The 24,334-nt window shown below is 42.4% G+C and overlaps 1 protein-coding gene across 6 annotated transcripts in view; it reads left to right on the top strand.

The window, feature by feature from the left end:
* The window catches only part of LOC121182948 (phosphodiesterase 4D interacting protein), a 78,451-nt gene extending 55,372 nt beyond the window's left edge, over positions 1 to 23,079 (top strand). For 3 of the 6 annotated variants that reach the window (XM_041039637.1, XM_041039636.1, XM_041039631.1), the window contains 24 exons: positions 1,434 to 1,546; positions 2,263 to 2,429; positions 2,651 to 2,957; positions 3,131 to 3,296; positions 3,471 to 3,587; positions 3,859 to 4,330; positions 6,113 to 6,348; positions 6,475 to 6,523; positions 13,421 to 13,683; positions 14,017 to 14,166; positions 14,312 to 14,506; positions 15,557 to 15,832; positions 16,367 to 16,498; positions 16,763 to 16,882; positions 17,115 to 17,304; positions 17,700 to 17,824; positions 18,163 to 18,285; positions 18,408 to 18,512; positions 18,657 to 18,850; positions 18,937 to 19,068; positions 19,376 to 19,514; positions 19,990 to 20,036; positions 20,289 to 20,406; positions 21,746 to 23,079. In XM_041039637.1, the coding sequence (XP_040895571.1) occupies positions 1,434 to 1,546; positions 2,263 to 2,429; positions 2,651 to 2,957; positions 3,131 to 3,296; positions 3,471 to 3,587; positions 3,859 to 4,330; positions 6,113 to 6,348; positions 6,475 to 6,523; positions 13,421 to 13,683; positions 14,017 to 14,166; positions 14,312 to 14,506; positions 15,557 to 15,832; positions 16,367 to 16,498; positions 16,763 to 16,882; positions 17,115 to 17,304; positions 17,700 to 17,824; positions 18,163 to 18,285; positions 18,408 to 18,512; positions 18,657 to 18,850; positions 18,937 to 19,068; positions 19,376 to 19,514; positions 19,990 to 20,036; positions 20,289 to 20,406; positions 21,746 to 21,897 (4,088 nt within the window). In that variant the 3' untranslated portion in view covers positions 21,898 to 23,079. The remainder of the gene's footprint in view (positions 1 to 1,433; positions 1,547 to 2,262; positions 2,430 to 2,650; positions 2,958 to 3,130; positions 3,297 to 3,470; positions 3,588 to 3,858; positions 4,331 to 6,112; positions 6,349 to 6,474; positions 6,524 to 13,420; positions 13,684 to 14,016; positions 14,167 to 14,311; positions 14,507 to 15,556; positions 15,833 to 16,366; positions 16,499 to 16,762; positions 16,883 to 17,114; positions 17,305 to 17,699; positions 17,825 to 18,162; positions 18,286 to 18,407; positions 18,513 to 18,656; positions 18,851 to 18,936; positions 19,069 to 19,375; positions 19,515 to 19,989; positions 20,037 to 20,288; positions 20,407 to 21,745) is intronic. The other 3 variants (XM_041039632.1, XM_041039633.1, XM_041039634.1) reach the window with 3 other exon arrangements.
* The last annotated feature ends 1,255 nt before the right edge of the window (positions 23,080 to 24,334 follow it).

Genomic DNA, 24,334 nt, shown 5'->3' with positions numbered 1-24,334 from the left:
TTCAATATTAATGAATATTATAAAATCGAGTGTCACACTGGAGCACAGTAAGTATGAATGTTTTTTTTCTTCTCATTTATTTTCCCATAAAACAGGAGAATGTAAAAAAAAAAAAGTTTGTGTGCACCATCTGCCTGAGAAGTTGATCTGTTATTAAAAGAAAGTTCAGCCATATTTGTTGCTTCTCAGACTTTCCTGCACATTTCATTGAATTCACTGAGTTTCTAAACTCTCGGATCCTAAAATGTTTTTGAGCAAGTCAGTTAATAAACATGCATTTATGATTTTAGGTTTTCACTCAGTCCCAAGTTATGTGATCACTTCCCTGTCTCCATAGTGACGTCTTTGTGGTACATTTTTCTTCACTACATGAATAAACACACACATTTACAGGTTCAGTCACTGAAATCAAACACTTGACACAATAGCTAAAACACAGAGTTGAGCTGCAGAGGAATAAGACCGACTGAAGCAGCACAGCTACACAGTTATGATATTCATCACACACTTCACACACCAGGTTTGTCCTGGTTTTCAGTTTGCAATGTTACCAGAGCTGTACTCAGAATTTACCAGTCTCCCTAAAAGCCACTTTATGTTTATTCATATTTAACTTTAAGATTTAATTCATCATATTTGTATCAGCATGATGATTTAAATGAAAATAATTCTCTCTATTGGTGATAATAGTATTTTGATGGTGGTGTTATTAAATAAATAAATAAATAAATAAATAAATAAATAAATTTATTTATTTATTTATTTATTTATTTATTTATTTATTTATTTATTTTCGTCACATGTACAACAAATGAGTGTTCAAATCAGGGGCTCACATGGTTCAAGAAAGTATGAACGTATGAATTTCTTAATGTGGTACAGAGGATGCTACAGTTCTGCCTGAACCTTTAATTAATTTCATCACACTGAAGAAAAGTCAAGGCCAGGCTTTACCTCACTGCCTGTAAAATATCACAGACTCCAGTTACCCATAAACCCGCTCTGGTCCATCCATCTCTCCTGGGGATGCACCTCCATTCTGTCCATAAAGCCTTTTCACTGGCTTTATCTCTTGAATTAAATCCAGTCATGAATCAATGTGTAACTCTGTGACTAAGTTTGTCTAATTCACTCTTCACTGATCCCAGTTCAGGGTTTCAGTTTAAACTACAGCACAGTGTAGTAAACATCTAGTTGTTTAATAGATCTGTAAAGAACAAGCTGTTTAAATGACCATACAGTCAAACTCATCAGCATCATGAAAATGATGAAGATCAGTGAATCAGCTGACCTGTACAATAAACAGATGTTGTCTCAGTGCCACACTCAGGGGCTGCTGAACTGCACAAAGTCACAAACTGAACGGAAAACTGACTTTAACTGAAATGTTAAAAAAAAAAAAAGTCTCACTGTTTCTCCTTCTTCTCCTGTAGAACTGAGTTCAGAGGACGAAGACGAGGCTGATGATGATCTGAACAGCGAGTACACAGAGAGCGTTGATGAGGAGGAGTCCAGACTGAGGGACCGGTCTCTGATCACCATCAAGGTATAAGAACACAGCTGATCTGAACATGTCGATACACATCGATCCATCATTACAACCTCATGCAGTTCAGCCTCTTTATGCACCCTTTATGCAAAATTATACACAAGATACCTAAAACGTTTACCACTGAATAAACTTTGCAGCTTTTAAATATTAAATATCTTGGGTTTGAATCTTGTTGCCATTAACACAAGATTAACTTTAATGCTGTCTTTATCTATATTGCATTCTGTTTGTGTGGTAGTTTTTCTGTTGTGCTTTTACTCTGAAATATCTGCATTTGGGGCACAGCCTCTTTTGGAAGCTGGTCTTTAATGTGTCTAGTTCTCATTGGTTCATTGAGACAGATGCAGGCTGTTTTCAGCCGTCCTGTAGAACAGTGGTGACTGAATAACCTGTTTAACTGGTGAAGAAACACTTCTCTATAAAACAACCAAAAGCAGGTTACTGTAATCTGTCCTCCTGTAGCTGAAGTTAGCCTGAAGAAACTGCAGACATGCAACATATTCAGAGAATAAACTCATTCTAATGATACAGGATGAAGTTTTATGAAGCATGAAGTCACTCTGACCTTAAATTGAATTTAAAGAAACACATAAAAACAAAAAGCATTTAGTTACAACACTGTAATTTGGCTTGGCCCTGCTTGTTCATCAAGTAAAAACTCAGGGGCTCATTGATCATTCAACAATAATTCTGGGTATCTGTCTAAACAGGGTTCTGGAGGTCCAGGAAAGGCTCTGTCACAGGATCTGTTGTTTGAAGGCCAGGGACTGATGGAGGTCAAACAGCTGGTAGAGCAGAAGAGGGCGGTGGAGAGAGAGCTGGGGGAGCTGAAGGCTCAGCTGGAGAAAGCCGGCTTCTCCTCACTTTCCCAGATGAGGTAAGATTTACTCATGGGATGAGCCAGGCAACATTCAGTGTTTTCAACACACACTGATTGTGTCCTACAAACCAAGTTGTGTCTGTGGATCCAAAGCCTGATGTCTTCTTCCTCTGTGCCACTGTACTTTATTTCCATTCAGCTTTTTCAGCTTTTTTTTCCATGAAAACTACACAGAAAAGGTTTGTTTGTAACTGTCCACCTCTGGTTCTGTTTTAAAGGAAAGCTCTGTTCAGTCTACAAGCAGAGAATGAGGATTTGAAGCATCAACTGACTGAAGGGCTGCAGGCCGACATTAAACAGAGTGACGACCAGACGGTATTGGAGGACGAAGAGGAGGATGAGCAGGAGGAGTTGGATGTGACCATAGAAGGGGAGGAGGAGGAGGAGGAGGAAAGCTCGGAGATGTGGGAAGCATGGGACAGTGAGCTGTCTCTGTCACAGACCAACGTCCAGACCAGTGACGAGCAGAGGAAAAAGAGGGTCACCAGACCAGAGTCACTGCACCTGCTCAAAACCTCCTCACAGGTAGAGGACCATAAAGTACCATGAAGTTGTTGTTTTAAATGAGTATTTTCTAGACCTTTGTCTAATTTGTTGTCAGTTATGTTATTTAAGATTTGTTAGACCATGAAACTGTGAAGTGCTTTGAAGTACGAGTCGCCAACCACCACAATCTTTCTTGATGTACCTGCACCCAGGTTGATGACCTGGACGGTGAGCTGCTGTCCGCTGTGTCCTCTGTGAGGAGTGAGAGGACAGTTCGTCTGCAGCAGAAGAGCAAAGAGCTGAAGGAGAGGCTGATGGTGTCTGAGGCCACTGTCCAGGCTCAGGCTGAGCAGCTCAAAGACTACAGGGAGCTGCTCAGTGAGTGGACTGATTGATGACTTAAACACAGTTTTACATGTTGCGTCAGTGATGTGTTATTCTGTCTGTGTTTAGTTTGAAAAATAAGAAAAGCAGAATTACACAACGCCAAAACATATGCTGTGATGTTCTTAAAGAGAAGTGCAAACAACTTCTTTTTCTGTGTCTCTGCAGCGGAGACGACTGTGCAGCAGGACAGTAAGCAGGTCCAGGTGGACCTGCAGGACCTGGGCTATGAGACCTGTGGCCGCAGCGAGAATGAAGCGGAGCGGGAAGACACCAGCAGCCCAGGTACTCATCCAGTACTCAGTGTGTCTACAGAGCAGTAGATTTGTTGTTCTGCAGTAGATTTGTAATGGTATTTTAGAAACACCAGAGGGCAGCAAAGCACACCTCTAACAGTAACATACAGTATTTGGCTGTTCATATGTATGTTCCTTTGAACTTCAGCCTATCCCACACCTTTTAAACTGCTTTGTTTAGTTTCTGCTCTAAGCTGTTTTTAGGAGACTGATTTCCATCCCGATGAATCTGATGAATGTGTTTACTGGATGTTCGACAGAGTTCGATGATCTGGAGATGTGTACATCTCTCGACTGTGGTTCCCAGTGGTGGCCTGCCAGCACCAGCAGCTCCACCTTTACTAAAACCACCACCCAGAGCTCTGGTTATGGAGACGAGGTGTCGTCTCTCCAGCGTCTCGTCGAGGACCTTCGCTCACAGCTGTCCCGCTCTCAGGGAGTGATCCGAGGGCTCCAGAGCCGCCTACGCTCCCTCTCCACCTCCAGTGACAACGGACTCTCCACACCTCGCAAGGTCAACTGGTCCTTCCAGGCCTCACCCTCACACAGTGGGACAGAGGACGACGAGGGCTGGCAGTCATCTGACGGAGGTCTACTGGCTTCGCCCCGTCACCCTCAGCCAGACAAGGGCCTCCAGGAGCTGGTGTCACGTGTGGATGCACTGGAGAGCCAGCTGAGGAAAGGGGGCAAGAAGTCTGTGGACCAGGATGGAAAGTCTGCCACCTTGCCGGGGTAAGAGACAGAAAATCAACAAGTCTTTTCTCTTTATTCTCTTATTTATTTGGAAAGTTGTTAGATATACACATAAAATAGAAGACAATATAAAATTATCTAAATCATCATTACACAGAGTTTTTTAGGTTAGAGAAAGGGCAGTGAAGAAAAAAAGAGACTATTTATGACATGATTACATAATTAATCAAGTTCCTGTCATCTGAAACATCCTGTCATTTAATTACTGCTCCCCACCCAAGATATGATTTTTTAATGAATGGATTTGTCTCTTGATGATCAATGAAGTAAGGGTGTGATGCACTTCCTGCACAAAAAAGAGGGATTATGCCCTTTGAACATATTGAAGACTTTTAATGTGAAATATATGCAGGAAGTGATGTAAGGTAAATAAAGATAAGTGAAAACAGCCTAATGGTGGTTGAAAAGAGGGCAACGTGGAAGCAATCAGAAAAAATTAGGGAATGAAAAGTGTTTTCAGCAGAGTGGTGAGTAATGACGTGGCTGTTGTACACTTGTAAATCGTGCTGTGGAAATAAACATTACACTGATCAAAACTTGTAAACTTGAAGGAGGTGTAGAGTTTGCATCAATAGCAAATTCAAACAAGAGTGGATTAGAAAACAGGGAGGCATCTGATTAAAATTTGATAAAATGAGCTTAGAGACTGGAGAAATAAGGAACCAAGGCCTGTTTCTATTTTCGTTTAAAGTGAAAAAAGGCTCAAACCACTTTTTTTTTTAGGTTTTACTGTAATAAACGAACCAAACATACTGCCATGATCTCTTTATAAAGATAATGTAACATCCATCCAGAGCAAGAAAAGAAGAACTTTACAGTACCTGTCAGCCGCTTACTGATCTGGTTCAGCCTGTAGACTGATCCATTAACCACCGCAGACACTGAGCACCCCATCACTCTCCATCAGTATCAGTCCTGTTAATCAAGCGTAGCCACAGATGTTTTTATGTAAACTCGGCTGCCTGACAGTCTGAGGGGATTAACTAACACGAGGTCGGGAACACGCTGTCCCATTTGCCATGTGTGACCAAACTGTAGCTACAGTGAGGCTTCAGCACTGACACTGTGAAGCTGTATCAGACTGAGGAATCTCCCCACGCAGAGTCCTGAGCCCAGGATTCTGAAATTTAGCCATGGATGTTTTCTTTTTTTAATTCTAAAAATTCATATATGAAAGAAAAAAACGGTTATATAACTGAACTTCTGAACACTATCAGTGTTGAGAACATGTCTTGGACTTGTCATACGAACAAGTCCAAGACATTTTCTCATGTAAAATGGACACAGATACATCTGCTAACAAAATGTGTTATTCATTTCTGTTTCGGAGATCAAACGTCCCAGTGTAACTAAACAGGATGAGTAGACAGGAAATCAAACATCATCCTCTCCTGGCTGATGCAGCAGTTGAGGCTGACTTGTGGTCTTTAAATCTTCCTTTGGGTGGTCGGTGTTTTAAAACAACCAATAAAACACAATTACAAAACCAAACAATCAACTAACTCAATTAGACATGGGAGAACTGTTGTGAGTGGTTGTTAATAGGAATAATCTACCACTTTATACCTTTATAATTATACTTAAGACTGTCCTGAGTGTTGAGGGTATATATAGTTTATTATGATAATAACGGAATGGAAAACTGTATTATTGTTTGCTGTATTTGTTGGCTGGTTGATAGTGAGCAACTGTTGTGTTTTCATGTGTTATTTCACTGTTTGTCAGGAGGAGTGACTCATTTTTCTTTTTCCCTCTCTGCAGTAAATTCAACACTCTGATCCAGGCTCAGGCCAGAGAGCTGTCTCACCTCCGTCAGCGGCTGAGGGAGGGGCGGAGCGTGTGCAACATCCTCACCCAGCACCTGGGAGACACCACCAAGGCCTTCGAGGAGCTGCTGAGGGCTAACGACATCGACTACTACATGGGCCAGAGCTTCAGGGACCAGCTGGCTCAGAGCAGCTCTCTGGCACAGAGAGTCAGCGCCAAGATCAGTGGACGTGAGTCATCCACCTTTATTTATTTCATTATACACTCTTGCATGCAGCCAGTACACGGAGTCTATAAGCTGTCTGATTCATTTAAAGTGTGACTGAGTATAAAAACATGGATTATTGTAACCTCAGGAGATCATCCTGAAGATTCAGAGGAGAAGACGGAGCTGCTCGCCATCCGGTCAGTGCTCATTTACTTATCTGTGTGTGTGTGCACAGTTCTGCACTGTGTTCAGTGTGTGTGTGTGCGTGTGTGCGTGTTGTCTATGAATTTCAGGCTTGATGTTGGTCAGTGGAAAGTATTGGTGTGTGACGCTGTGGCTGATGTTTGTCCCTCGGGGCAGAATAATCAGATGCTCACTCAATAATGAGAATGAGAAGACCTCACTGGTTAATTAATGGCACAGCTAAATGGCTGATTAATGAGTGAGGAAAAGAGCGGGTGGGCTGGTTGGACATGTAACAACCCGAAGGACACAGACCGTCCAGATATCCCTCTGGATGTTTTGAGCAGATCAGAGCAGTCACAAGGGACTGCCATGACGTGCAAGATAAAGGTCATGTGACAGATGAGGTTAGCCAAGCTAGCAGTAGCTAGCCAAGAACAAATCTGTTAGTTTACTGCCATTTAGTTTCACAAAATGATTTTTAATTTTTAAAGATACATTTCATGATGAAATGTTAAATAATTATTAAAAAACAATGTTTTTTTTGTTTTAATGCAACAGCTTTATGTTGGAGTTGTGCCCCCTTCATTATCAGATATTTCACACGCACTTAACAGACATGGTTCAAATTCTGGGACAGAGAAATTAGAAAGTAACTTATTCTCTAACTTTATTTACAAGATTTTAAATATGGTTCAGAATAGAAGGGTATAATTTAATAGAATTTGAATAGGAGTGGTTTTGCTTCCAAAATGAATACATTTCTTTCTCCCGTAAGTGTTTTCACATCTGAAAAGTTAATTATTAACATTCAAATCCAAGTAATCTATCATGCTGCTTTGTCCCTCATCAGCCTTTTTTCAGTTTCTTTTATTCGTCTTTTTTCTTACGCACAGTGTTGAGTCTTATTTCCTGCTCCCGGTCGCAGCTGGCTCGACGTCTGGGCCCTTCAGCAGTTAGTTAAGTCAGAAAAGTTGTTCTGACATCACTGCATTACAAAACCCCAAAGTCCCTTGACGTCACGACACTGCAGGGCAGAGCCATAATTGGGCCTCCCTCCCCACCACCACCGCCACCGCCGTACAATTCATTAATTTCTGCTGTGGTGTCGTGTCCAGCAGGGATGTCACAGCTGATGTCTGAGCATGGACCTTAACTGTCCAGTTGATTGGTCAGCTAATTAGGCAGAGAGCAAAAAGAGAAAGAGAGACAGATGAGAGAAAAACAAAAGCACACGACAAGTGAGATCAGGACAAACTGAGTTACACAAGAGGAACACAAGGGTCTAAACCTGCTGTAAGGTTCTTTATTTATTACAGAATGAACAACATATTATTTTGTTGTTATACTAGTAGTAGAGCTCACTAGAGAAAATGTCATGTAGTCATAAAAGCTCCACTAATCAATATTTTTAAAATCAAATCACTATGTGTAATGTCAAAGGGGTCACTCGTTGCGTTTAGACTCAGAACCACAACAGCTCTTTGTTGCCTCTTTAAGCTCATTGGTTTGGTTTTCCAGCACAATGTTGCAATAAAGTGGGACATTTAGTTTTACTCAGAGGGTGGTGGAGACCAAACAAGAGCTAAAGGAGAGTAAATATTTGGTTCATTCATTCATCAGACAAACTCAAAAACCACCCCACTGGGGTGATCATGTTGTTCTGTGTCTGCTGAATGTATGAAGTCAGTGGGTAGTTAACGTGTTACCTAATAGCTAACATGTTAATTAACCTTGCAAGATGGTAAAATGTCATGTGGTGCATTTTCAGCTTGTTACCAAGTAAATCAACTGATGCATTTTTAAAGTTTAGAGATTTGAGTACCTTTAATAGTTATTTACTGATAAACGATCATTTATTCAGCATTACAAAAAATCACATTTTCTCACTTTGCCATGTACATAATTTCACTTTTAAGCTGAGACTTTCAAATGTTTTCTGCCAGTGCTTCCATGTGGAATGTGATATTGTACAAAGTCCCACTGTCTCTGAATAATCTCCCAACCTCAGTGTGAATAGTTTCCTGTAGGACTATTCCTTCAGTAGAAAATAGTTTCGAACAAAGAATTTGTAAAACACATACTCGTCTTATGAACCTCAGATATCAGTATGACTCAGTTAGGCCAGACAGTTAGACCAGAAGCTAACTGCTTCTGGACGAGCGAGGAATGTCCTGGATGTTTAGTCACATTTAACACAACACTGAACTGTTACATAACACGACTTTTTGATTTTCACACCTGAGAGAGATGGAAATAATCAAATGGCTTCATGAAAGGTGGAAAAAAAGCAGTTTATAAATCTGGAACAAGGTTGACAGGTTGACAGGTAATTAACAGCCATTGTATGAAAGCACAGAGCATTTTTAGCAAATGAGCTAAAACAGGCTAAAACACTGGTACGCTCCTTTAAGCCCTACCACTGTTGTTGGGTAGAGAAAGGTGAGTGCTGGGTCAAACCCCAATAAACAAACACTGCTCTGCGAGTAATTAGAGCTGCTCCTCAGAGAGATAGAGAGACATAGAGGCAGACAGAGAGAGAGAGAGAGAGAGAGAGGCCTGCAGCAATCTAACATCATGTTGTTGTAGCACAGATGGCCGACCAGATGTGAAGGAGAATTATCGAGTGTGTTTTCTGCGACAGTCTGATTTAGAGCCCTGTGATTCTGGGGGGAGCGGGGGGGGGCTGTGCATTAACCTATGTATTAACTCAGTTCACACTAAAGCTGTGTGACATATTGTGAGTCTATATATGTAGATGTACAGACAGCTCAGTGGTAAGAATACATGACATGGTGGCGAAGCTTTGACGAGGGTTTTCTTATTGTAGCCAGTGGTAAAGAAAACCTGTACACAACTTACAGAATCAGAAATTCAGACCTCCATGTCTACAAAAAAATCCATAGTTTACCAAGAAAGGATTTAAAATTTAAACCTACTGAATAAATCTAAATTACTTTGAACAATTTAAAACAATTTAATTATCAATTTTACATTTTTTAAGACAATTTTTCTTCAAAATTGTATGAATTTTTTTTTTTTATTGGTGTTAACATTACGCTGCGAGTTACTCCTCAAAGATTCAGGAAAGCCCATGTGTGACAACTCTAAATTATCATTTATTCTAATACATGTTGGTGCAAAACTGAGTGAAATATCACACTTATAACATGAGCGAGCCTTTCATAGCTACAAAGGGAGCGGGTCCTCTTCGACAGAGCGCACCATGTTGTACCATCATGTTCCTACAATAAACCAGGATGGACAAACCAAACGCTGCCTTTAGAAAGGGCCTGTCATGTTTTTACAGTACCTGAAGGCCGTTGTAGGTTGTTGTACATCACTCACAGCTAGATCCCAGTAAATCCTGCACACTGGTTCTTCAAACACACATTTTAAAGTCTAGTTGAGATCTCAAAGTTTACAAATATACAAAACACATCAGACTGAGTTTTTTGCAAAATGAATTTGAAATGATGCACAACACTGTCAGGCAGTGTCAAACAAGATGAGTTTAACAAGCTTAAAATTACTAAAGGGCAAATAAATAGGGAAAAACTGTCTGTTGCAGAGAGACTAACATTTCTTGTGACTGTGGTCAAATTAAATACACATATCAGTGATAAGTGCATGTATACGTCCGCCTGCATTGTGAGTGTGACTGCACTGATGGCGTAATGCTGCTGAGGCTTTTGCTGGCTGCGTGGGGCTCGGGGCATGTTGACATGGCCTCTAATCAGGTTAAGTTATTAAGAACTCGAATGGGGAGGGAAATAGGTCAGGAGCAGCTAACTGCAGAGAGAGAGAGAGAGAGGGAGAGGGAGAGGGAGAGGGAGGGAGAACGTGAGGGGAAGCAGCAGAAGGATGAAGCCCGATGGATAGAGCATCAGTTTGCTACACTGTATCAGCAGCAGCACATCGTGCTAAACATCCAGCAGCGCTCTGATCGCGGTTATGTAAGATTTACTCATTGTAAACCTGGGTTTTTTTTAAATTTGTGGACAGAGGACCGTGCGAGTTTGATTTGAGTTTGTCTGCTTTTTCACCAACTTACCCAATCAGTTCTTGGATTTTCCACAAGCTGAAGCTGGATGTAAAGTTTTCTTCATGTGAGGATCATCCTGAAGCTCCTGCTGTCAGTGTGGGAAACATTTTTACTTTTTCACCTCCTCAGCAGATCCTGAAAGGAAGAACCTCACTTTCAGTTTTATGAGTTCGCTTTAGCATCAGGGAGGAAGCTTGCTTGTGTTTTTGCAGGTGGACAGATGTGTTCTGAAAACACACAAACAAGCAGAGAAAGAGGAAGTGCTGCTTTGTGGATGATCATTCATCCAGCTTCTGTCTCTCTCTTTTTCTGATGGTTGGTGGAGCGTGAACATACAAGCCCTCGGGATCCGGACATCCGTTAATACGCACGTCCCTCTCCCCTCCATCCCTCTTCATGTCGCTCTTCCGTCACTACATTTCTCCCTCAGGATTCCTGCTGTTGGTGGGATGAGAGGTTGTGTCCAAAACAGTAATAAGAGACTTTCCTTTCAAGTCTCAATTCAAGACTTTATTGCAAAAACGACTAATTTGGGGACCTGAGATTTGGGATTTATTTGGGTTACCATCTGTAGCCCCATACACTCCTAGGACTTGTGTGTAGGTGTGTGTGTGAAGGGAGTCACCAAAGTCCATCTCCGTGGGAAGCCCAAACCTAATCGGGATTTACTCTGCTTTTCACCTGATCGTCCACAAGCTCAGTCATCTCTTTATCCCTCACTCACGCTCCGCCTGTCCACTGTACCTGCTGTCACACACACTCAGGGGTCAGGACTTCGGCTACCAAGCTAATGAGCCACGTTCCGTTTCCTGTGGAGACACGGGAAGAAAAACTGCTACAGAGAAAATTTTAAAAGACCCAGGAGCCTGAGGGCAGACAGGAGGCATGGTCGGGCAGTAGCCGGGCAGAGGGCTGCTGGCCGGGGGAGCAGGAGGGGGTGGGGGGCAGGGTTCTGAAGGTGGTTGATGGCTCCTCTGTGGAAGGCCATGCTGTCGAAGAGCAGCCCGCTGTACAGAGACTCTCTGTTCTCCTTCTCTCTGTGGGAGTGGAAGGCCCAGGAGAGAGAACTGCTGCTGCTGAAGAAACACACTGACAGGGAGAGGAGGGCGCTGTTCACACAGCTCGACAAGTAAGATGGTGACACCCCCCCACCCCACCCCGAAACTGCTCAGTACTTCTGTGCAATGTCTCCGGCCGTACTGTGGGTTGCCAGATTTGGTTGGTGATATGGTTTTTGGTTTTAAGTTTCTGTTTTTGTATGAGTTAAACAAACAAGATGTAATGTAACTCATCACTGAGCTCTAGAGAAATCGGTTAGTGTATTTTTGCACATCTAAACACACTTCTGAAGAAGCGGCCCTGAGGGTTTCACTGGAAACAATAATAAAACAGTGAAAATAATATTGAACAAAACACAACCAGTTCAATGATAGCGATCACAAATCAGAAAGAGATGGGACACAACAGTGAGACTCAAAGGTTTTTGTAAAAATGTATTTGTACTTCACTTAAATGTTGCATCTGTTCTGAGAGAAAATAGATGAAAGACGACACAGGAAAAGATGTGAACATCAGCTCAGATGGAAAAGTACTGACTTTAATGATGAAGTGATCATGTAAATGTGGGTCTGTGAATATGTGTGTAACCACAGGCACATATGGTGCGTGTGTGTATTGCGTGTCATTGATTTAGATGAATAACCTTCACCTCAGCATCTGTGCACCAACACATCATTGTTCGTTCCATCAGCTGTAGATGACCCACTGCTCACCCAGCTCCGCTCATAACTTGTGTGTCGTTTGTCGTGGTGTCGTCCCCCTCTCTCCGTACCTCTGTCCTTCCTGCTTTTCTGTCAGTCACTTCATCTCAGTGTAAATATTTTATTCTTGAGAAAGTGTGATTCAGCGTTTTCACCCGTGTGCTGTGATGCATCATATAAGTCACTAAGAGGCTTCCCCACAGCAACACGACGCAGTCAGCAAAGCCGATACAAGTCCAGATCAGCAGGCAGGTGACTCACACACCTGGTACATCGTTACTCATTAATGCTCATTAATCCTTTAAGTCACAAGGCAGTTCACACTCTCAGATTCTCTTAGTGCAGTGGAAGTTCTTTTTTTTTTTTAGTTTTACAGATTTTCATTGTAAATTACCTGGATTGTATTTCATTCATCCATTCATTGTGACATGTAACAAAACCTGATCTGAGACCAGTTTGAATTAATCTCTCCATCACAGTATCAACCTCAAAATCTTCCTCTTCATCTCTCAGTCAAGATCCTGCTGTCCCTGCACTCAGGGCAACTACAGTCCAGACTGTCCTTGTTTGTGGTCCTCAGGGCAAGGGTGTCCCTCTCTGTCTTCAGCTATTTCCTGAAGACTCATCTCCTCAGAGAGCCCGTCCTCTCCTAACACCTCTGACTCATACTGTTTTGCCAGATCTCCTGCACTTTGTCTCATTGAATAGATTTAGTCCTTAGTGCTCTCTTCAATGTCTCCTGCTGTGCTGAAGCTGTCGTGTTGTCCCTCACTTGTAAGTCACTGTGGATAAAAGCTTCTGCCACATGAGTGAACAATGATCCACTGAGTCTCTGCTGAAAAAACAAACCAGTCTAAGCCATGATCATGAAACAAACAGCAGTTATGGTTTAAGTATTTGACGTGTGGTTAGAAATTTAACAACCACGTGTAAAGTCTGCGGGGCTGGTGATTTAAAAACGAGGGAGGGGATAACTTTATTAACTTTAATGCATGTATGGGTCACAGTGGGTTTGTGGTCTGGAATAAAGTAAACAAACCAACTAAAACACATGTTAAATGTATGTATGTGTGTCTTTGCTTGTGCATGTTTGTGTGTGTGTACAGGCTCAGTAAGGAGCTGCAGCAGAAGGACAAAGTCATCGAGTCTCTCCGAGCCAAATTAAACCAGCAACACCATCATCCTCATCGTTCTGACACGCCCTGCAGCAGCCACGCCCTCTCTGACACCACCGACCAATCAGATCGCATCTCCTACGTGTCTGATGAGCATGGATCCACGAACGAGGACCTGGAGCTTTGCTCTGACATGGACGCTGCCAGCGAGCTCGGTCAGGAGGAAGCACGGACTTCAACCAGAGTCAGCACAGGTGAGAGCAGGACCCCCGTCACCCAGCCTCACCCGGTGTCACCCAGCTTAACCCAGTATTCATACACCTCTGTATAAAGCACACAGTAGCTGAACAGTTTATGTACATGTGGCAAGAGAGGGATTCATTAGAGAGAGGAAACCTATAGAATGACATCACCACACCCATCCTTTAAGTCCGGCTCTCTGTTCATCACAAATAACAGAATGTCCTGGATCAATCTCATGCTTTGAGTAGAGACACACACACACACAGTCTCACATGACGTCTGTGTCCACAGTCTCTTCCATCCATTATGTCCTTTGGTGACAGCAGACTCTCCTTCATTTCCAGATTACCACTCTCACAGTAGCACCACGTCCCGTCATCCGTCTGTCCCTCCATCCATCACCTCATCCCACAGAACCCAGTCGTGCCTCAGCTGTCCCAGCATGCAATGCCCTGGCTCACCACACAAACCTGCAGACATGCAGAGTCAGACAGGTAGGAGATAGCTATGCTGTGTTCTGACCTGCTTCTGTTCCTGTTACTCTTTTTCATTCTCATCCTTTCAGTTGTCCAGCCAGCTTTTCATTTCATCTGTTTTACACTTCCACTCTTCTTTCCCTTCTTCTTCTTCTCCTCCCAGCTCCAGCCTCAGTCTTCACTTCTGCCACCCTCCACCCTCCCCCCTCCTCCTCCACCCAAAGTGCATCCCTGCCCCTTCATCCCCACCCCACCACCCTGCGAACCCGTTACCAGGGCAGCGGGGGGGTGGGTTTCTCCCTGGCTGAGGTGCAACAGGAGCTGCAGATGTTGCAGAGGCAGCTGGGAGACAGTGAGAGTGCGTCGGTCGGACTGTAAACGCATGAGTTTGTGCATGGGAGAGTTTTAAAAACTTAATCTAAACTAACTGAAGCTCAGTTGATACTGTGCAGAACATCAGACTGAGATTTTCATCAGCTCAAAATCAAACCATCGTCAGTGGCAAGGAAAGTCAGACACTGGAGGTGATGAACAGCTGAGTCAGTGGACAGGCACAGATTTTTCAGCCAGCATCTTCAGTCTGATGCCTTCCTCAGCAGCTCCTGTGGAGCAGCAGATGAACTTGTTTTTTTTTTTCCACCAGCTTTCAGACATGCTTCAGTTTACTTGATTGTAGCCAAAAACAGTTCAGTCTGGTTCAGTCTGTGTCTGTACCACCACTGGGGGGGTGCTAAAAGTTTTGAAGTCCTTCACACAGTTTTTACACACCTTTCATCTGATAAGAAGCAGAACAACAACTGAATAATTTTTACCTGTATGTGAAGGAAGCTGCTCAATAAAATATATGTCTGAACATCTGAAAAGCATGAGCCTTGGAGCTGGTACCTCACCATGAGCGATGTTAATGCTGCTGCATGTTCATACACAGGGTGTGAAATGGAGTGAGAGCTGACCAGCTTTAATAATCCACATCTCCCCAACTGCCCTCGCTTCTCTCTTTTCTTTCTTCTTGCATTTCCCTTCTCTCTTTGCCTTTATCTTTATCACACTGTACTTTCTTTCTCATTAAATAACTTCACTTGATGCCTAATGAACCCGGAGCACCCAGCTGGAGAGGGATTTGCTGTGATCTTAAAGCACTGATGAGGGATGAAGCTTTGAGAAACCCCAAACCAGACAGATTTTGTTTGGCTGATTAACAAACTCGTTCCCTGAGTCAGAAGAAATCCCTTCTTCTCTCTTTCAGTCTTTTACTCTTCTCTTCCTCTGTGTCTCACTAACGTGCTATAATTTTTAAAATAGACAGTCAGTGTCTGCAGTATTCCTCCCATTCAGGTTGTTCTGCAGTGTTTCCTTCATTCATTAGTGTTAGATTTAATCACTCGTTTCATTTTCTCTTCCTCCACAGGGTTTTCTACTCCCCAGTCCAAACCTCTTCAGGGTTTCCCGTTCACCCACCAGCAGCCGGACTCTTCAGCCTTCCTGCCTCTCTCCTTCCATGGATACCAGCCTTCTCCTTTCAGCAGTGCTGCTAGCAGCAGCAGTCTGGAAGCAATGAAAGCCGGGGCCAGCCTGCTGGAGAGCAGTGCACTGTGGGATATGACCTATGGTACCAGACCAGTGAGACTCGGAGCTGACCTGTCGTCAGGATCATCAGGGTACCAGTCAGGCACCAGCCACACAGGTAAACGCTCCATCTAGGTGTTTGTTGTCGACTTTTGGTTTAGAGAATCTAATTTCCATAAAGGTCAGGGACAAAACACTGAGTGGGGACAGATTTACAGATTTATGAGTTGTACACTCGTAGCTCACATCACAAATTTATCATTTTGCATATTTTTGCATCAGTGAAACAAAAGAGTCTTGTCAGACTCACCACCCTCCTGCTCTGAGTGTTTCTGTGTTGGTTTTAGTTTGATTGATTCCAGTTGCTTCTACTGCTGCTACCATCAACTACACTCACCACTTCATGTTTCACATTAAAAGCCACTTCCAGGAAAAGGAGAGATTGTGACTTTTGAACCACAGAGAGGCAACGATGCACTTTTCATCTGCAGTAAATGGACAAAATATGGAAAAACACTCATGTAATCCTTTAGTTCTTGTGTTGCTTTGTGTCAGGTACTTCTACTAAGATACTACAGTGTATAATAGAGAAAAGTGTGACAGAGAACTGTCGTCTCTAAAAGCAGGTTACTAATTGGGTTTTTGTCTGTAGGTTCAGACCTGATGAAGGAGCATCTGAGAGAGGTCAGGAGTCTGAGGCAGAGACTGGAGGACTCCATCCAGACCAACGATCGCCTCCGACAGCAGCTGGAGGACAGACTGGCCCGCACCGCCACTGAGAAAGGTAATGATACACTGGATCCAAACCGAGTGGTTTTTCAGATCTTACTTATCCTAGATGAATTAATGTACACTTTAAAAAACATGGTGAAAAGTTGTTGTATAACAGGTCCTTTGACTTCCTACTGGTTTCCTCAGTGATTCTCCTTGAAGGGAGCTGTCTGTTTAGAAAAAGCTATAGAATGTGAAGGTATAATTATTCTTATGAGGGAAATGAGGTGTTTCCCTTTTGACCTCTTGCATCTTTATCCCTCCTCCTCCTCTCCAGGTGCTCCTACCAACATCTACATCCAGGGTCTGGACTCGGATGGTCAGCTCTCCAGTGAGATCAGACTTCTGAAGGAGGAGAACGTCAGTCTGCAAAACCAACTGAAGCAGGCCAGCAGAGGTACAATCTGATGTTCACTGACTGGGCCAAAACCCAGACTGCAGAGAAAACAGAGCCCAGCCCTGATATTTATGGACCTATTTTTAGAGGTTTCTGAAGGGATGCTTTTAAAACATGAACATTTTCGTAATTATTTAAAATTTAAAGGTTTTCTTTAAATTAAATTATCGTTTTTGGTGGAGTCTCGATCAAATCACCTGCTCAGCTCTGTACTGTAACCTGTGCCCTGCAGAGGGCAGTAAAGAGGTGGATCGGCTGCGAGAGGCGGTGCTCCTGGAGCGGGCTAGGTTGAAGGAGACGGAGCTAGAGGTGGAGAGGTGGACGGAGCAAAGCCGAAAGTTGAAAGCTGAGACTGAAGCTCACAATCAGGAGGTCACGCAGCTGAAACAGGACCGACAGAGGAACCAGGAAACCATCAACAGGTGTGTCTGTGTGTGTGTGTCTGTGTGTGTGTGTCAGTGAGTGTGTGTTCTTGTTCTTATGGTACTGTCTCTCTGAGGACCAGTGTGAAATCTTGATAGTTAAGACATTTTTGGAAACATGAGGACCAGCCATTACTTTAATTCTCACCATGCTGCAGTGATGTAATAATGTACTCGAGGGTGTGACAGTACGCTGTGATATCACTCTTGGGTTACAGGTGCAGCAGAGCACACACCTCTGACCACGTCCAGCAGTGCTCGTCAGTGAGGTCGGACGTGGTCAGACTCTTCAGCTCAGGGTTAAACGTGTGTTAACTTGTGTCCTCACAAGAAGTGTGACTGAGCAGGTGTTTTGTGAAACAACAATGTGATTTTATTTATTTGTGTGTTGACAGACTCCAGCATGAGGTGAGCGTCCTCCGGCAGCAGCTGTGTGAGAGCCACAGTCTGGTCCACTCTCTTCAGTGTGAGCTGCAGGTGTGCCACAGGGTGGGTGGAGCCACCACCAACACACACTCAGGTAAGAGGCTTCTACATAAACTTCCAGGGACATCTTGTTTTTCTACAGTGAACAGACACCTGGAATTATGGCTGTCTTCAGGGACATGATGATGTTAAATTCACTTCACAGGTGTTCTTAAAGCCATGAAAGCACCAGAACGCCTCCTACACCAGTTATTAAAACCTAAAACAGCAAAGACAAAATAATAAAAAGTCTCTGACATTTGAAATTTTCAATTTAGACTAAGTAGTTTCCTGGTGATTATTTCTTAAAAAGAGAGGGGGAGATTAAAATTGAAAACTCTCAGTAGATACGCTGATTTCTTTCTCAAGTTACTCATGTGCGTTTCTCAACAGGTCAGGGCAGTGACAGTGTCCAGTCAGGACACAGCTCTGCCACCTTTGACCCCAGAGAGCTGCACCTCCAGCTGGAGCAGCAGCTGAACGGACAGCCTCCAGCCAGGAGGCAGCTCTTCAACGGTCAGTGTGTCTGAAAATAAGATGGAATAAATCAGATCACTACATGAGAACTCAGTTACAGGAAATAGTTGTTAAGAAGAAGATTTTTGCAGTTCGGTTCTGACAGAGATCTTTCTCCACAGAGAACGTTCCCTCTCCACCTGTTAGAGACACTGGACTCGTCAGTCCTTCCTCTCCTCTACGGTCTGTGCACAAACATGCAGACGAGACTGGAGCTGCTGATCATGGTGAGAAATTAACTTTCAGCGGCTCAGATGTGTGCACAGTTCGATGTCGTCTTACAGTTATCTGTACTTAACAAAGCAACATGTCTCATTTAGCTCCAGACATTTCCTTAATTCTTCCTAATTCTCTTTGTTTTTCTTTCCCAGCATCCTCGAGCCTGCAGAGCCAAGTTCCAGATGGTTCCTTTGCCAGCCGTCATGGCCGCCATGCAGTGGGCCACATTGATGACTTCAAGGCTCTGCAGCAGCAGATCCAGGAGGGAAGTGCTCTGCTCTGCAAGATAGACGCGACCCTCCATTCCCTGATTGTCCCAGCCCTGCAGGAGTTCAGGCTCCATCAGGTGAGAAGCTCAGGAACCACAAATACCCACAGGTCAGGACATTCTGAAGATTCAGTACATTAAACATCTGGTGTTTTGTGTCACAGCCTTCAGACTCAGGGTCAGCGAAGAAGCTGCTGTCTGAAACTAAAACCCTGCGACGGATCCTGGAGGAGGCCGACTCTCTGCTCCGGATGTTCTGGAGGGCAGCTCTGCCGAACTCTGAGGAAACCAAACAGGTCAGTGCTGACGCCAAGTCACAGCATCCAAGTTAAAGAAAAAGAAAATCCAGAAAGCTGTGTCAGATGAAATGGAACATGTGAAGGAGCTAAGTTTAAAAATAGAGCTTTAAAACTGACTAATTTACATGTGTCACTTTTGGAAAGAAAGCAAATAAGTGTTTCTATCAGACTAACTGACCTGCTAAGATCGAGACTCTATGCAACAATAAAAAATGATTTACTGTCGCTTTTGCTGTTGCTTTGTTCAGTTTATGTTATTTATATTTTTTTTCTAATTGAACTGTGAATGTCTGGGTGCTTCTAGGATCAGTGTCTGAGGGAGGAGGTGGTTTCTCTCCGTCTGAGGCTCTCAGAACAAGAGGAGGCTCTAAAGGATGCCATGGGGAGACTGAAGAGCTCCAACCGCACCAAAGATAGCATGGAGCACTTTATCGTCAGCCAGCGTGAGTCACTGATGTAGCCTCAGTGTTTCTGGTAGCACATATAAAACCTCCTATCAGACTGCTGTTTTCTTAATTATTCATTGTTATAACAGATCGGTGTTGATATTTGCATTTTCTCTCTTTTGAATCTGTCCTGATTTGGTCTGGTAGTCACTGGAGATCTGTCGCTCTTTGATCAAGAGTCAGATCACCAACGTTATGAACAAGATCAATTATCCTGAGATGGAATGATAGTGATTTTTCATCATCATCTGCTGTCGCTCGGCTTCACTCTCTTGCGTGCTCGTCTTCTGTCTAGTTTTTCCGGTCCTCTCCTCTTCCTTCCTCCCACTGTGTTCGTTGTTTTACGACACAGAGCAGAGACATTCGAGTGGCTCTGTAGTTATGAGTCAGTCCTGTATTTTCCTGCTTATCTCAAAGGTCCTGTTTAGCTGACTGACGCATTAATGATGATAAATGATGTGTTTGTTTTCAGTGTCGAGGACACGGGATGTGTTGAGGAAAGCTAAGACGAACTTAGAGGTGAGCTCATGAGTTCTCACACATTAATGCTGGTCTTCCCATCACTGAGCATAATAAACCTTTTGTTCCAGCAGGTGAGAATAACTGAGGTGTTGGGTGAGATGATGGGACATGTGTGTTTTTCTTAAGAAGCAGAGATAAAATACCAAAAGTGGATCATTAAAAATTAAAATCCTTGTTTCTTTCTTGTCTCTGTAACAACCGCTCTCCTCCTGCTGTTTCCCTCCTCTGACTCCTGCTGAGTCTCCTCAGGAGAACGAGCTCAGGATTTCCTCCCTTCGCCAAACCTCCTTCTCCATTCCTCCTCTCTCCCCCTCCTCTTCCTTTTTCTCACCCCCCTCCTCTTCCTCACACCCCTGGCCTGGTAAAGGTACGGTCCCCTGGCTTTGCTGTGTTTGCTCTGATATCATGATGAAACTGTTTGCTTTTTGATGAAAACCCTGATATTCAAAATATTTCTGCAAGAAGCTAATGAAGCCCATTTTATTTTAAACTTATTTTCATGAGTCATTACCTGTTGTGTTGGATCACAGCCTGACAGCAGCATGGGACATTATAACAAACAAACAAACAAAAAAAAAAACACATCCAGCAGAGAAAAGGGTCACAGCTAATGTCAGGGCTCAGGCTCAATAGATAATTAAATAAGCAGCTGTAACACACCTGTAAACATCCACATGTGTTAAAAGCTGCAGTCCTCATTCTTCAACACCTGTGCTAACAAAACGCTGGGCTCGGCTTGTAACCTGCAGTTACCAAGTACGTTTACATTGTGCCTTGATGCCTCTGTGGGCTCAGCTGTCAAACACGTGCACCAGCTTGGAGGCTTCGAAGCTAAAGTAGCTTTTCTAATACATCTGGAAATATCCCATATTTTTAAAATATTTTAAAAATATGTTTTAGAATCACTTTGACAATGATTTGACTGCAGAAGAGATGATGAATTCAAACCTTGTGGAGTTTTTGAGCTGTGTTAAGAAGGAATGATTTACTGCTGACGTCTCTGTTGTGTTTGTATCTTTTGCCGTGCTAACACTTTCACCTGGTTAAAGTGTACACCACCTGACTGTAGAGACACTGACTTTACAGGCAGATGTGTTGTGCATGCAAATCATAAAAACTCCACAAGGTACATTTACACTGGAGGTTATTTTTTGACAGTGTGTGTTGTTTGACAGACTTTTGTGTTCATCACGATTCTTCTTCTACACAATCTGGTTGTTTTTGTTATGTCCCCTGAAGCCATCATCCACTGAGTCTAAAGGTGTGAAGGGAGAAATGTTTCTGTTCTCATATTACACATGATTCCCTTAAAACCACTAACTTGTGTGCACAGTAAATGTTAGTTCCCTCAAATTAATAAATTGTGCAATTGGCCTACAGTTATGTGATCTGCTCTGAATAAGTTGCTCCCTCCTCGTTCTTAACCAGGTGCACTTCTTCCTTCTGTTCAGGTTCAGGTTTTCTGAGTAAACAAACAATCTGTCAAACATGTTTTAGGAAGGATTGTTTAAGAGAATACAATGTTGAAGGTGACAAGGACAAAAAGGATTTAAACCTGACCTTATTTGAGGGAAAGTTTTTAAGAATAGTAATTACTAATTTAAGGGTAGGTTTTATCAAAAAAATAGAAAGTTATGCCTGTGACATTACAGGTAAATCAGAAATAACCCAGATTGTCTCTGACTATCTCCTGCTCTGTCGCTCAGGTGAAAACACAGGAGGCTTCTGTGAGCTCTCCTTCTCTCCTGGTTGGAGTGTCATGATGCCTCAAACTTCCTCCTCCGCTGCCTCCTCCTCTTCCTCTGCTATCCTGGGACCTGCTCACCACCAGCGCCCCCTGCAGGAAGCCTTCCTGTAGTCCACCAGCCCAGAGTTCCTCCTCCTCGTCATCACCTCCTCTTCGAACAGAAAGTGCTGGAGATTCTGGCGCTCTGCTCGGCCGGAGAAACATTTCAGTTGAGTGACGTTTGTCTGAGTGCTGATGAATGTTGTTGTTTTTGTGTTGGTAGGTTTCTGCTGGTTGATGATGGTTCATGAATGTGAATGATTGTTTTTTGGTTGCTTTCATATGGGTATAATGTGTATAGGTGTTATGAGAGCTTTTGTTCAGGGCGTCAACTGAAGTGTTTTTCTCATTTCTATGAGGCCAGTCTGAGTCCGGCTGAAGCTGACTTCTGATTAAGCCTGGTATTTTTTGTATTTTTTTTTTTTTCATTTTACACAAAAAAGAAACACAAAGACCAGGTTTAAAACAGTATTTGGACTCTTATGGGAAATTTAGTCCAGATTTGTTGAGTCTGGCCATAGTATGTTTTGATGTACATGGTCTAGGTGGTTTAACACAGCCTTTGGATTTTGTATGTGATATGTGGTATGTTTGACCACTGACAGTTTAAGAACAACATAAAAAGAGAAAAATCTCCCATAAGTTTCCTGTCGACTTGTAAATCAGAGGCTGTTGATCAGAAACCATCTTCAGCCTTGTACCTCTGCAGGGATCCAAAAAACAAAAATCCACTTGATGCCAGCAGGAAAAAGGAGGCTTTAAAAGCCAAAACCAAACTGCAAAGTGCTTCCTCTCAGCTTCTGTTGAAGCTTGTATTTGTAGTTAGTGTGTAGGATAGTTGCATGTGGTTTGAGCAGCTTGTGGAAACAAAGCCATACTCTCTGACGGTACAGTAGACATGTTTTTCTTTAGTCCTAATTGTACTAATGATGTTATAAAATGGCCAACTACTGATGTAAGAGAAAACAACATAGAACTACCAATAGACAGTTTGGTCATGTAGCTGGTAGATAATGTTCTCCTCTACTCATTGTCAAATAAAACAGCAATCTAGGATTTTTTTCTTTGTCCTGAAACTCCAGAGTATTACTGTTAAATATGGAGTCAGTTCTCTGAAGATGTGCTTTTTAAAAAAGGGTCCAACCCAGTTTTTTTCCTGCTCAAACACTAACATGCTGTGTTGGAAAGCCTTCTGATGAAGCTGCTGTGATGTGCAGCGTCTTAGTAAACCAGTGTTAAAAAACAAACAAACAAGCACATGGTACAGACGGCAGTCATCAAGCTGCTCAGCAGTGTGTGCGATGCCTTCAGTGACCTGTCAGACAATCTGTAATACATGGCGAGAAATGAATTTTTAGTGCACGGTCCAAGAAAGATGACATTTCATGTTTGTAACTAGAAAAAATGGACCATACTTTTATCTTTTTAAAATCTTTTTTTTTTTTTAATTCTTTAGGTGTTTTTATTTTTATTCTTTTTGCTAAATTTGTGAATCTTTTTATGGTTGAAATTCCCTCAAGATGACAATCACTTTCAAAAAAAAAAATCATCAAGACATGAACATCTGTTTGTACAGATGCAGAACACTGACGCTCACTGTGCAAATGAACTTTTTTGAAATTCACACTGGCTTCTAAATTTTTAATTTATTTCTTTTTTTTCTTTCTTTATTTCATTTTTTTTTGTTTTACCTGTTTTCTCTGTATATTAAATTACCCATTTCTTTTTGTGCATGAACTGTGGCTTCACTGCCCTCTAATACTTTTACTGAAATATGCAATTTTTGGGTTACTGTGCAATACTAGCCTTTGTGGTTGCTTTGTGTTGATGTGTTAGGCCTGGGTATTAAAGTGCCATGTCATCTGTCCCTGAAGCTGAACTGGTTTAAACAAATGGACTTTTGGATGAATGTGTTCAGTTTTGACAATCAGTTTGAAACAGTTTAACGTCCCTCACTTTTTTTTGGATTAATATGGATTAAAGTTTTATATACAAAATGAAAAAAAGGTAACAGCAGAAAAAAGCACTGTAATGATTTCTATGTTAAGCAATAAGATCAACCAAAGTGAGCAACAGGCGTGTTGTCAAATCAGGTGTAAAATTATAAAGTTTAAATATTCTTTTGTGTAATTCCCCACAGGTCAAAGTTTGTGTCTTTCTTAGTGTCTATGTGGTTTTAGGAACCACAGTCATGTATGTAAATATTAAAGAGTGTGTACATCAGTGCAGGTTTTTTTGTTGCTGTGAGAGAAGAGATGGTCTTTGGCTGTATTTTTATGCATGTTCTCTTTATTAAAAATGATATGGGTTAAAAAGAAAAAAAGGACCTTTTCAATAAAAGGGGACAAAACAACTTCTGTCCTGTTTGTTGTCTTTTATGGATCAACTGTAATAAACTTAATTTTATTTACTCTGGACTAAAGTAGAATGCAGCAACACCTTTTACATTACAGCCTGCAAAAATTTTATTATTTTAATTACATAATTACATAAAAAACAAATTTAAAAA

Source organism: Toxotes jaculatrix, chromosome 6 (assembly GCF_017976425.1).
Source record: "Toxotes jaculatrix isolate fToxJac2 chromosome 6, fToxJac2.pri, whole genome shotgun sequence".
Lineage (NCBI taxonomy): Eukaryota > Metazoa > Chordata > Actinopteri > Toxotidae > Toxotes > Toxotes jaculatrix.
This window is presented reverse-complemented; position numbering and strand designations above follow the sequence as displayed.